We start from the raw sequence: 13,633 nt of genomic DNA, 5'->3' as shown, positions 1-13,633 counted from the left end.
GGGAAGACCCTTGAGGACATCGGTACGGGGAGAAAGTTTCTGAACAGAACACCAATAGCGTATGCTCTAAGAGCAAGAATTAACAAATGGGACCTCATAAAATTACAAAGTTTCTGTAAGGCAAAGGACACCATCAAGAGGACAAATCAGCAACCAACAAATTGGGAAAAGATCTTCACCAATCCTACATCAGATAGAGGGCTAATATCCAATATATATAAAGAACTCAAGAAGTTAGACTCCAGAAAACTGAACAACCCTATTAAAAAATGGGGTACAGAGTTAAACAAAGAATTCTCACCTGAAGAACTTCGGATGGTGGAGAAGCATCTTAAAAAATGCTCAACTTCATTAGTCATTAGGGAAATGCAAATCAAAACAACCCTGAGATTTCATCTTACACCAGTCAGAATGGCTAAGATTAAAAATTCAGGAGACAGCAGGTGTTGGAGAGGGTGTGGAGAAAGAGGAACACTCCTCCACTGCTGGTGGGGTTGCAAATTGGTACAACCACTCTGGAAATCAGTCTGGCGGTTCCTCCGAAAACTGGGCACCTCACTTCCAGAAGATCCTGCTATACCACTCCTGGGCATATACCCAGAGGATTCCCCACCATGTAATAAGGATACATGCTCTACTATGTTCATAGCAGCCCTATTTATAATAGCCAGATGCTGGAAAGAACCCAGGTATCCCTCAACAGAAGAGTGGATGCAAAAAATGTGGTATATCTACACAATGGAGTACTATTCAGCCATTAGAAACAATGAATTCATGAAATTCTTAGGCAAATGGATGGAGCTAGAGAACATCATACTAAGTGAGGTAACCCAGACTCAAAAGGTGAATCATGGTATGCACTCACTAATAAGTGGATATTAACCTAGAATACTGGAATACCCAAAACATAAACCACACATCAAATGAGGTACAAGAAGAGGAGTGGCCCCTTGTTCTGGAAAGACTCAGTGAAGCAGTATTCGGCAAAACCAGAACGGGGAAGTGGGAAGGGGTGGGTGGGAGGACAGGGGAAGAGAAGGGAGCTTACGGGACTTTCGGGGAGTTGTGGGCTAGAAAAGGGGAAATCATTTGAAATGTAAATAAATTATATTGAATAAAAAAATTTTTAAAAAAATTGTTTTCTTTCCTTATTTCTTCCTTGACCAAGGTATCATTGAGTAGAGCATTGTTCAGTTTCCATGTGTATGTGGGCTTTCTGTTGTTTTTGTTGCTATTGAAGACCATCCTTACTCCATAGTGATCTGATAGGAGGCATGGAATTAGTTCGATCTTCTTATATCTGTTGAGGTCTGTTTTGTGGCCAATTTTATGGTAAATTTTGGAGAAGGTACCATGAGGTGCTGAGAAGAAGGCATATTCTTTTGATTTAGGATGAAATGTTCTATAGATATCTGTTAAATCCATTTGGTCCAAAACTTCTGTTAGTTTCACTGTGTCTCTGTTTAGTTTGTGTTTCCCTGATCTGTCCATTGAGGAGTGTGGGGTGTTAAAGTCACCCACAATTATTGTGTGGGGTGCAATATGTGCTTTAAGCTTTAATAAAGTTTCCTTTATGAATGAGGGTGCCCTTGCATTTGGGACATAGGTGTTCAAAATTGAGAATTCTTCCTGGTAGATTTTTCCTTTGATGAGTATGAAGTGTCCTTCTGTGTCTTTTTTGATGACTTTTGGTTGAAAGTCTATTTTGTTGGATATTAGAATGGCTACTCCAGATTGTTTCCTGGGACCATTTGCTTAGAAAATTGTTTTCCAGCCTTTTACTCTGAGATAGTGTTTGTCTTTCACACTGATATGTTTCATGTATGCAGCAAAATGTTGGGTCTTGTATAAGAATCCAGTCTGTAAGTCTATGTCTTTTTATTGGGGAATTGAGTCCATTGATGTTAAGAGATATTAAGGAATAGTGATTGTTGCTTCCTGCTATTTTTGATGTAATTTTTGTGTTTGTGTGATTATCTTCTTTTGGGTTTGTTGTAAGAAGATTAATTTCTTACTTTTTCTAGTGTGTAGTTTACCTTGTTTTGTTGGTGTTTTCCATTCATTATCTTTTGAAGGTCTGGATTTGTGGAAAGATATTGTGTAAATTTGTTTTTGTCATGAAATACCTTGGTTTCTCCATCTATGGTAATTGAGAGAAATGCTGAATATAGCAGTCTGAGTTGGCATTTGTGTTCCCTTAGGGTCTACATGACATCTGCCCAGGCTCTTCTGGCTTTCATAGTCTCTGGTGAGAAGTCCAGTGTAATTCTGATAGGTCTACCTTTATATGTTACTTGACCTTTTTCCCTTACTGCTTTTAATATTTTTTCTTTGTTTAGTACATTTGGTGTTTTAATTATTATGTGACTGGAGGAATTTCTTTTCTGGTCAAATCTATTTGGAGTTCTGTCAGCTTCTTATATGTTCATGGGCATCTCTTTCTTTAGGTTAGGGAAGATTTCTTCTATAATTTTGTTGAAGACATTTACTGGCCCTTTAAGTTGGAAATCTTCACCCTCTTCTATACCTATAATCCTTAGGTTTGGTCTTCTCATTTTGTCCTGGATTTTCTGGAAGTTTTGGGTCAGGAGCTTTTTGCATTTTTCATTTTCTTTGACTGTTGTATCAATGCTTTCTATGGTATATTCTACATCTGAGATTCTCTCTTCTATCTGTTGCAATTTGTTGTTGATGCTTGGATCCATGACTCCCGACTTCTGTCCTAGGTTTTTTATGTCTCAAGTTGTTTCCCTTTGTGATTTCTCTATTGCTTCTACCTCCTTCTTTAGATCCTGAATGGCTTTGTTTAATTCTTTCACCTGTTTTGTTATGTTTTCCCTTAGTTCTTAAAGGGCTTCTCCCTGTTTACTTGTGTCCTCCTGAATTTCTTGAATGGAGTTATTTATGTCCTTCTTGAAGCCCTCCATGAAGCCCTCCATCAGCATCATGACCTGTGATTTTAATTCGCAATCTTGCCTTCCTGGTGTTGGTGGTATCCAGGACTTGCTGTTGTCGGAGAATTGGGTTCGAATGCTGCCATATAGCCTTGATTACTGTTATCAATGGCAGCTGCTAGTTACTGTTAGCTTAATACTGTTAGTATGTTTGCCTTTTGGCATCTGGTTATCTCTGGTGTTAGTTGGGCTGGAGCTTGTCCCTCCTGTGTGCCTGCAGGCCTATCTCAGCAACCCTGGGTGACCTGCTTTCCCCTGGCACAAATTGCTGTGGTGCTGCCAAGTTCCTGGGTACAGGTAGAGTACTGGAGGACTGTGTCTCAAGCAATCCTCTATTCTGGTGATACCTGCCTACCATTCTGTTACACAGGAGCAAAAATGGCGGCTGAGACCCACTCTCTTGTAGTTGTATTTGGGCTTGTAGCTCTGTGGCCCTTATCAGCTCTGGATGCAGGTTGTGCTGGCTGTCTCCTCCACGCAGCTGGGTCTATAGCTGGGTCTTCCTGCGCCAGTTGGAGATAGTGCGCTGTGGCCTCTTTAAGGGATTTTTTTGTTTCCTCTTTAAGGTCTTCTACCTGTTTCCCTGTGTTCTCTTGTATTTCTTTAAGAGAGTTATTTATGTCTTTAAAGTCCTCTATTATCATCATGACATGTGATTTCAAATCAGAGTCTTGTTTTTCTGGCATGTTGTGGTAACCGGGGCTCACTGTGGTGGGAGAACTGGGTTCTGATGATGCCAAGTATCCTTGGTTTCTATTGCTTATGTTGTTGCACTTACCTTCTGCTGTTATCGCTGGTGTTAGCTGGTCTTGCTGTCTCTGACTGTGGCTTGTTTGTCCTGCAAGCTAGTGTGTCAGTACTCTTGGGAGACCAATTCTTTCTGGTAGGAATTTAGGTATAGAGAGCTGTGGTCCAGGGTCAGCTCTGAGGTGCAGACAGAAACCAGAGGTGTCCTGTCCCCAGCTGGCCCTTGGTTCCTGTGTCCTTGTGGCTTTGACTGAGCAGGTCCCTCTTGGGCCAGGAATTTGAAGAGAAGTGGTGGTCGAAGGTGTGTGGGCACTCCTGGGAGACTAGCTCTCTCCTGACTGTCTTTGTGTATGTAGCTCTGTGGCCTAGGATCAGCTCTGGGTGCAGACTGAAATTGGAAGGCTCCTGTCCCAGGCAGCTACTTGGTTCCTGTGTCCTGAGGCCTCTGAGTGGGTTCCTCTGTGCAGTAGTGGTGGTCCTCCCTGCACTCACAAGCCTGTCCACACTCCTGTGAGGCTTGCTCTCTCCCAGCACTGTTTTCCAGTATATACTCTTTTCCCTCTGGGAGAAATGCTGATGGTCTGCTATGGGTTATGGCTCTACATTACTAAAACTGTTTAAACTAATATAGAACTTTGAACCTTGGTAGATACTGAAGGAGTTTACAAAGGAAGCCTAATACCAGATGCTATGCATGTCTCTTATAAACAAAAAGACTTATGCTTATCCACTTGTAAGTGGCTGATTAATGAAATATGTGTATTTTAATAATTCCTGATGTTTTGTTGTATATGAATTTCAATACTACTAAGGTATTATATTAGTAAGAACATAAGCATGTACTTCTCAACACAGAACAAATCTGGTTAGATGACTGTTATTCTAATTTTTCCCATTATGCCTTTGCTCTAATTAATTTGTTTTCTTATGGGGAGCCTACAAGAAATGACTGTGTAGACATAGTTTATAGCCAATCTCCCTTCCAGCTGTCTGGCCTATATTCAAGGACATAGGTGCAATCCTCAGAAAACCATATTCATCCTGGCCTTCAGCTTCAGAGTGGGAGGGTAGGATAGGGAGGAGGGTTGGGCTGTGCTTCACGTAAGCAAGCAATTTGACAGAAGCTAAGATAAGCAGCTAACTAGCTTGGAAGGCTTGCACAAGCAGGCAGTTTAACAGAAGGTGAGATAAGTTAGCTAGAGCATTCTGACGTTAAGTTCTTAGAATAGAGTTGGGTAATTTTCAGTGGTATTCTCCATCAAGGGAATCAAATTTTAGTTAAACCTGAAATGGCCTCATCAAGAATACAGAGTGAAGAACCATTGCACTGTCTTGCCATGCCAAAGTTTAACATATATAATTTGAGTGTGCGCCTATATGTTTTAGGTGAATTGTAGACACTAGTATTGCAGTTCCAAACAAGACCAATATGATTCCTGCTTTCACAAATCATATTATCTAAGTAGAGAAGAATGGCACTAAGTAAAACTGTATGCAGATTTTTAAAGCTAGCAATTCAACAGAGAAGCATCATGTAGAATTTATTATAAGAGTAGTGAACCATTTCTGGGGAACCAGAAATCCCTTGAGGAAGTCCTGCCTACTAAGGCCTGAATCTTGAACAATAGTCAAAGCTCACAGTGCAGGCTCTGTGCCAGAAGATATTCTCAGTCCTATTTATCTGCGAATTCATTTCACTCTCCTCACAGTGCTGTGATATGGACATTATTGTTTCCTTTCTCCTGAAGAGAAACTGGCACAGAGAGAATAGTAAATTAGTAAATGTAATACAAATGTTCTTTTAAAAGGTTAAGATGAGCTGGGCAGTGGAGGTACAAGCCTTTAATCCTAGCACTTGGGAGATGTCTCAGAGGCAAGCTGATCACTGTAAATTTAAGGACGGAATATCCAGGGATACACAGAGAACTCTGTCTCAAAAAAGAAACAAAAACAAAAACAAACAACAAACAAAACAAAAAAAACAATAAAAGCAAAAACCACCACCAACCAAAATGGTTTAGATGAAGATTGTTTCAGATATGGGAACCCAAGTGTAATTCCACAAAGGATGAGAATGCTTGAAAGCTGATTAAATAGACATATAGTAGGAGCTAGAGAAGGAATTCCTTATTCTGACTTATTATCTTTTCACTTGGGCTTTAGAGTGAAAATATGTGGGAGGACCCTAATTAGATGAAAAGAATAGTTAAGAGATTGTGTGGTAACTTAAAAAAAGAGATAATGCTAACTTAGACTCAGATTGCAGTGGATGAAATAAACTATATAGCTCTGGAAGCAATTGGGAGATCAAATAGCAGGACTCTATATGTGGGTTTAAGAAAAGGAATATGTATATGTTGTTTGTTTCTCTTGAGTTGCAAGTGACTTTTTTAGTTTGTTTTCTTAGACAAGGGTCTAGTATATCCCAGTTTGGCCTCTAACTTGCTATATCCTTAAGCCTTGAAAGTCCTTGTCTCCTCTTCAACCTTTCAGCGCTGGAATTCCAGGCATGTGACACCACCCTGGTTTATGAAGTGCTAGTGATTCAATGCAGGGCTTTGTGCTTTTTAGGATGGTGTATGAACTCCAAGGCCAGCTGGCTAGTGAGTTCTATACTGAAGCCAAAGGTAGGCTGTAGAGGTCTGTCATCCAAGAGAGTTCCAGGATAGAATGTAGGAACTTTCATCCCTAGCACTAAGTAGTAGATGAGGAGAAAATACAATAAGAAGACTAATGACTTATATGCAGAAGATGGGTAGCATTTCAGTTTGGGTGGACTGAGTGCTGACATATAGGAGAGACTGAGAAGAAGGGGCCAGATAGAAGTTAGGAAGACCAGTCACACGTGCACACAGTGAAAACAAATGGTACTTTAAAATGTTGTTCTTGTACTGCATATTAGTAACTTTAGAGGGTCATATGCTCTTGTTATTAAAGTGTATTAATTATAAAGTGGATTTGCTTTGTTTTTCTCAGAAAGACTAGTGGTGGTGGCGGAGCACTGTGAGCGGAGTTTGGAAGACCTTCTAAGAGAAAGGAAACCTGTGAGGTACTGTGGAATCCGTGACAAAGAGATGAAAGTGGAAACTGGCAACCAAAGAAGCATTTGACTGGAGACTGAAGGGCTCTGGCTTCTTTTAATGTTCTGTAATGATAACATTCAGGAAAGGTCTTTAAGTACTTTAATTCACATGGTTCATAGAAATTCATTGTTCATTCTACAAAGTACTTGAGAAAATTCCTCAATGGAGTATACATATAGAACTTTGACAACTTAGTTCTAAGACTTTATTCTACTAGCCCAGAATACTTTTCTGAAAGGGGCCGTGGTAGCTTCTCAATGTACAGTGATAGTCCAAGGTGAACAGTGATCTTTGTTAAGTAATTCCATGTTGAAGACAAGGCAGAGTTAGTAATCATGAGTTGGCTAGAACTTAATAATAAAGTATAATTCAATTATTTCAGCAACTCAATAAATTTATGTTGCCTTAGCCCGAATAATGTTATCTAATTTTTTTATTACAAAAACAATTTTCATGCATTTACTCAAAATTATTTTTAAATCATAAAAGACTTAATGTTTAAGTAAAGTAAATTAAAAGCTAATTAAACTAACAAAAATTATTTACCATGAGTCTTTATGACTTTGGAATTTTTCACCTCATCCCTCTGAACCTGTGGAGTTCTCAAACTTAGTGGCAAAGATTAGGAGAGGATACACAAGGAAAAACTCCAAACTATCCTGAGGTCAAGGTCACTTACTATTTCAAAGAAGAAACACCAAATACCGAGGTGGTTGACCTGAGCCTTCTTTTAGAGGAATTGCTTAGAGTGCTCGCTTAGAGGCTCCCTGCTCTGGGCTCTGATTGCCAGCAGCCTGGCACTTAGCAGACACTGAAAACCTCAGCTCTAAGCAGCAGCAGCAGCAGCAACAGGAAAGTCACACCCCTGGCTGGGCCTCATCTGTTGGACTCTGAAGCTCCTTTCATGGCCTAGGGTGTAGGGATCCTTTGTGTCTGGCAGGCCAGTTACAGATCTCCAGTGCCTAGGAAGGCTCTCTCAGATGGTTCTGCCAGCCACTGGGGCCGCACTCGTTTGTGGTCCCTCACAACCTTCCCTGTATTCCATCACTGACACCCTCGTCCCCTGATGTCCCTGCCCCCAGCAGTTCTCTGGGTCTCTCTGTTCTTCCTCCTGGTGCTGCTGCTTCTGATTGGTCTGTTAGCTCTCTCATGCCTGTGTTCCCAGCTCAGTTTGCTTATAACAATCAAAAATAGGCAAAGTGAAAACCAAAACTAAGAAACAAAATTAAGATAAGCCTTTTGTTGGGCTTCATATTGCATTACTAGGAGCCAAGCAGGAGGCCTCCCCTAGCTGATTCCAGAGCTGAGCCAAGCTGACTCATCCCCAGAATCAGTGTGAAGTGGCAGAGGTGTTTGGATCACTCTTTTCTGCAAATAAAAGGTTGTACTTTTTAGCAGCTGGGCCACTAGGAAAGCCGCTTCCTTCTGAACTGGCTGAAAGTAGCTGAAGGGTATTTAAGTTCACTGCTGCTTGTCTTCTCTAGACTTCTGCTTTCCCAGGCTCCTGGATGTCTGGAAGGTCCTGTCTGGAGCATGGTTGTAGCAGTCCTCTGCAACTACCTGCTGCGATGTCCTCAGGGTAATTGCAAAGTAACCAAAATAGCAAGGTTGCTATGAGAGCTATCCATCCTTTGCATGGGACTGGGCTGCTTGGCTGATATTACCCACTGAAGCATGCACCATGAGACAAGACTGTCACATAGGCCTGTGTCTGTTCTTGACAGGTTTAACATTGACAGAAAGCATTAACAACTCCTGGGGTTAAATTTAGGCCAAATATTTTGTTTTGATGTTGAGTATGTATGAAATTATATTTTATTTACTATTTTTGTTGCTAATATGAAACAATATAAATGTATACTATCAATAAAGGCTTTCTTTCTATGTCCCCACTAAAGAAAATTCATTGTTAGTTCATATTCCTTTGCAGATTCCGTAAGATTTTCTAATTAAGCAATCATATTATCATTAACTAAAATATGTTAACATTCCTTTCTAAAAAAGTCATTATATTTTTTTCTTGATTTTGATTCAGTTTCACAAAATTGAACTTTTGTTGGTATGATTTATATTATTGTAATATAATTATTGATGGTCATGTTTCTTTGGTTTTTAGATTTTAGATTTTAGATATTAAGGAAGACTGTTCAGCATTGTACTATTATGTATGGTGTTTACAATAATGTTTTCATAGATGCCTTTTTATATGATTTTCTATGGCAGAATAAAAGACTTTAGTGTGTTTAAATAAATTATTTAAAATGACCAAAATACCCATGTTTATTGAATGGGTATTTTTCTTTATTCTCAGAGATATATTAAAACACTGTTTTGCTGATTATTTTATGTCAGGCAAGTTGGGGAGTGCAGATTTATAAATTTTATAATTACAAATAAGCATTATAAGAATTATAAAATTCTTAATTTTTAAAAATGCACACACTTGCTCTAATAGAATGGTATGGCATCAGCTTCAGACGCACTGATGTCTTTGAGAGAGAAATGGATCTGCTGGATCCATTTTGATCAGGCAGTGGTCATTATCTGATCACTGATCACTAGTTGCAGTCTAGTGCATATAAATTTACAGAGTGAAGCAAGATACGTTTGGAACATTTTCCAAGTATAGCAAATCAGTTCTGGAGTCTCCTGCTGTCAAAGCAGAGTGTGTTTTCTGTGTGTATTTTGACCTTAGAAAATTCATTATTTGTTGAAGAGAAAAGCTACCTAGTGTTCAGGTTGGAAAGTGAATTTATTGTTTTTTTTTTCTCATTGCCAATTAGTAACATTCAAAATTTACAGCATTCAGCTGCAGTTGTTTTAAAATAAAAGCTGAGTTGTAAAATATGTCCAGCCTAACAACTTAGCCACAGAGGATGTATTTTTTATATCTTCTACAAATATTCTTTGAAAGTTAATTTGTCAGAGTTTCATTTCAAAATGTGAATCTCAGGAAAAAGGAGTTGCTTAATTTAGCATAAATACCCCAGTTCAGTAGTCAAAGAAGGTTTTCTCTTTCAGTTTTGAAAACTATTTTCTCTGGGATTTAGAGATTGAGTCACTGGTTAAAAACAGTACTGCTTTTGCAAAGGCTACAAGATCAGTTCCCAGTACCCGTGCTGGGTGGCTCATGACTACCTATAACTGTCACTCCAGGGCCACCCTTTTCTGGACACTCTGGGCACCTGTATTCACATGTAAACATGCCAATATATAGTTATACACATATCACATAATTTTAAAAAATTAAATATTAACTTCTAAATGTATTAGCATATCATTAAAAACACCTTGTCCTCTGATTCTGAATTTATAAAACTAAGAAATATTGAAAAGTTATATGTTGAGGAACTTTTTATCTTGAGAGTATAGGAGGCATTCTTTAAACATTATATCTTTGCAGTATTATTTGAGCATTAATCTCCAATGCCTTTTTTCTCTCCTTTTTTGTTTTACATCATAATTCATCAGTTTCCTCTTCATTAATTTTTTACCTCATACTGATACCAAGAAAATTTAACCAAAGGAATATATATATATGGAAAGAATTAGGATTTTTATAAGGTGAAGAAACATGTTGAATTTATATAGTCTAGGATTGTTTCCTCCTTGGTTTGCTCACAGTACCTGTGTTTTGGTTTATGCAGTGACCTTTAGAAATATCATGGATCATTGATTTGAGGAAATAGCATGTGTGGTTTTAGTTAACACCTCCATATGAATGATTCCCAAATCTATCTCAGCAGCCCTGACCTCTGGTTCTCTTGCCTTGCCTCTATTTCTTGCAATCTGATAGAATCTATTCTTGGAAACATTGCAGATAGCTGAGGGAATTGGTGGTTTATTTGTCAAGTTAACAGAATTCAAATCACCTGGGACTAGGGCCTCTGAGCATGTCTGTGCGTGTCTATCTTAATTCAGTAATGGACGTAGGAGGACACACCCCTGAGAGTGACACACACTTTTCCCTGGGCATGGGGACCTGGACTGCAGGGCGCCTGCACACATGCATTAACTGACTGCTCTCTGCCTTGGTTATGGCTGTAACATGGCCAGCTCCCTCAGGCTGTAATTGTGACTTCCTGCCATGATGGACTAAAGTCTGAAACTGAGTGTCAGAAAAACTCCTCCTTTGAGTTGCTTTTGTCAGAGTATTTTAACACTGTATCAGGAAATGAAACTAAGAATCTCTTCCAAAACTTATTCTAATTTATAATTTACCCAGGTATTGCAGGATTATGTATTGATCAGTATGCCACTACATATCCCTACTGCCTCCAAGAAATAGTTATCCCAGCTGGTTACCAAGTGTTTAAACTAGTGGCTGTCTCATATTATAAAACACATTTATTCCAACTTCAAAACTATCAAAGTTTTACTGTTTAAACAAAATCTCTTCTGAGACTCCAGACTGTGAGCCCTATCCAAAAAATATTTCTAAGTCACTTACTTCTATAAACTATCTCAGAGTAAACAAACCTGTTCCAAAGAGAAAAGATAAGAAAATAACAAGAAAGCCTTAGACTAAAGCAAGGCTGAAGCACAGCAGGATGAGCATTACACCCTATAGTTCCATCTGGCATTGACGTCTCCTTGTAACATTAATCCAATGTTACACTTGCTTGGTGTGCCCCCTGGTCTTCCCACCAGCAGCACACTACAAAAAGTAGAGCAAGTCTTCTGTATTAAACTGTTTCAAAATTGGTTTAATGAAAACAGTCACTGTAAACATTTGATTCCAATTCGATGAGCGAAGTCTGTGTTGAAATACTATGCAGCTGAGGACCTCTAGTGTCACTGCTGAAGATGACATTTCAGTTACTGTAAAGGTGTGTGTATGTGTGTGCTCTGTGTGTGTGTGTGTGTGTGTGTGAGAGAGAGAGAGAGAGAGAGAGAGAGAGAGAGAGAGAGAGAGAGAGAGAAGAGGAGCTAAAGTTGACTTATAGAACCAAATGAGATGCTTAAATTAAGTTTTTTTCACTTAAAAATTTTTGAGCATTTTAATGAATATATATTTACATCACTTACTACCTTTCCTTTCTTCCCTTCAGCCCCTACCATATCCCCTACTATAAAATTGATAACTAAAAAACTCTTTTTAAAAAAATTATTATTGTTATATATAAATATATGCACAAATGTGTAAATCCAGCCTGCTGAGTGCACTCTTGATATGTGTGTATTTCAGGGCTAGCTTTGTTAAATTAGATAACTAATAAAGGCACTCATCTCTGAGAGACACTAAATCTCCCTCTCTTAGCCTGTAGTTCTTTGTCTAGGGGTGGGATCCTGTGAGATTTCCCCCTTCCTTGTTAGCATGTCCATTGATATGTTGTTGTTCAGGTCTTATTCATGCAGTCCTTTCTAGGTCAGCCTTACAGCAGCCTTCCTGCTATTCTGAATCTTTTCATCTCCTCCTTAGTAATATTCCCCGAGCCCTAGATGCAGCAGCTGTAGAAGTATTTATTGGGCAAAAGTTTCCCACACTCCAACCATCTCTGAATTTTATCCAGTTTCTGTAATGGTTTCCACTTGCTGTAGAGAGAAGAATTTTTATATGTGGAGTGAGAACCACACTCATCTCTTGGTGCGAAGATACCTGTTAGAATGTAATTGAGGAATTATGCTGGTCTAGCAAGGTGGAGGTAGTAGATTCTCCTCTAAGATCCTCACTAGTCCTAGAGACTTGGCTACGTTTTCAGTACTAGACATGGCTTTCCTCCATTGAGTGGTCCTTACGGCCACTTAGCTGCTGACTACCATCCAGAGTTGCACCTTTACATATATCTTACAGTGCAGGTTGTTATGGTTCTTGGGAATGTCACAGCTGGGTAGGACTATTAGTGTGTCCCTCCTTTGGCAGCTGACATAGTACTTTCTGGTAGTAAAAGCTAGATCCCAGGAAGGAGACATTCATGTTAGATCAGTTCTAGTGGTCCAAGTCCTGTGATCCAAGGGTGCTATTTCTTCAGATCTAAGGGCTTCCCTTCAACTGCTGAGAAGTAGTCATGGGAAGCAACAAAGCCTATGCTGTTTGGGGCTCACTTGGACTACCAGCACCAACAGCATGGAGGGGTTCTCATGCCTGGCATGACGGTCTGTTAGCCCATGGTCCTTGTGGGGGCAAGAGAAAAAAGTACTACAACGTTCTAAACTTTTGCTCTTTCTTGTACTTTTAATTTGGGAAAGAGGGTCAAGTTTTAGTAATAATTTTTTAAAGAAAATGTATTTCGCTTACTATTTTAAATTAAGTCTTATGGAGGTCTAATTCTAATAGCTTACCATTTACCATGTAAATGTATAGTTAAATTAGTGTGAGAAGCATAACCTCAAGCTCTCCTTATGCTTCTGTGTATTATCTTTTAATGGTTAAGTAGTATGATTAACATTTAACTTCAGAGTCTGGGATGGCCTTTGTGGGGATAGGATGAAATGACCCAGTAGGCATGGGCCAGCATGAGTGTCTAGTGGTTGCTGTAGGTGTAGGGCTTACGTCCATCCTTCATGGAACCTCCTCCCCATTAATGTTCATGACTCCATGAGAGAGACAGCACCAGACTGGGAAGTGAAGATGTGTCTGATGTCTCAGAGAAATGGTAAGTGCTGGAACCTTTGTGACAGCCCCTGAGGCTGTGCAAAATAACTCAAAAAACAAGAGTCAAAAAAATATATAATATTGGGTGCTAGAGAGATGGCTCAGAGGTTGAGTACTGACTGCTTTTCAAGTGGTCCTGAGTTTAATTTCTAGCAACCACATGGTGGTTCACAACCATCTCTAATGGGATCCAATGCCCTCTTCTGGTGTCTTTGAAGACAGTGACAGTGTACTCTCACACATAAAATAAATAA

The 13,633-nt window shown here is 39.3% G+C and overlaps 1 protein-coding gene across 3 annotated transcripts in view; it reads left to right on the top strand.

The window, feature by feature from the left end:
- Window positions 1–13,633, top strand: part of Tbck (TBC1 domain containing kinase) — a 146,671-nt gene that overhangs the window by 11,748 nt on the left and 121,290 nt on the right. For all 3 annotated transcript variants that reach the window (XM_052179226.1, XM_052179224.1, XM_052179225.1), the window contains exon 3: window positions 6,678–6,750. In XM_052179226.1, coding sequence (XP_052035186.1) covers window positions 6,678–6,750 — 73 coding nt within the window. The remainder of the gene's footprint in view (window positions 1–6,677; window positions 6,751–13,633) is intronic.

This window comes from Apodemus sylvaticus, chromosome 4, assembly GCF_947179515.1.
Source record: "Apodemus sylvaticus chromosome 4, mApoSyl1.1, whole genome shotgun sequence".
In the NCBI taxonomy this organism is placed as follows: Eukaryota; Metazoa; Chordata; class Mammalia; order Rodentia; family Muridae; genus Apodemus; species Apodemus sylvaticus.
This window is presented reverse-complemented; position numbering and strand designations above follow the sequence as displayed.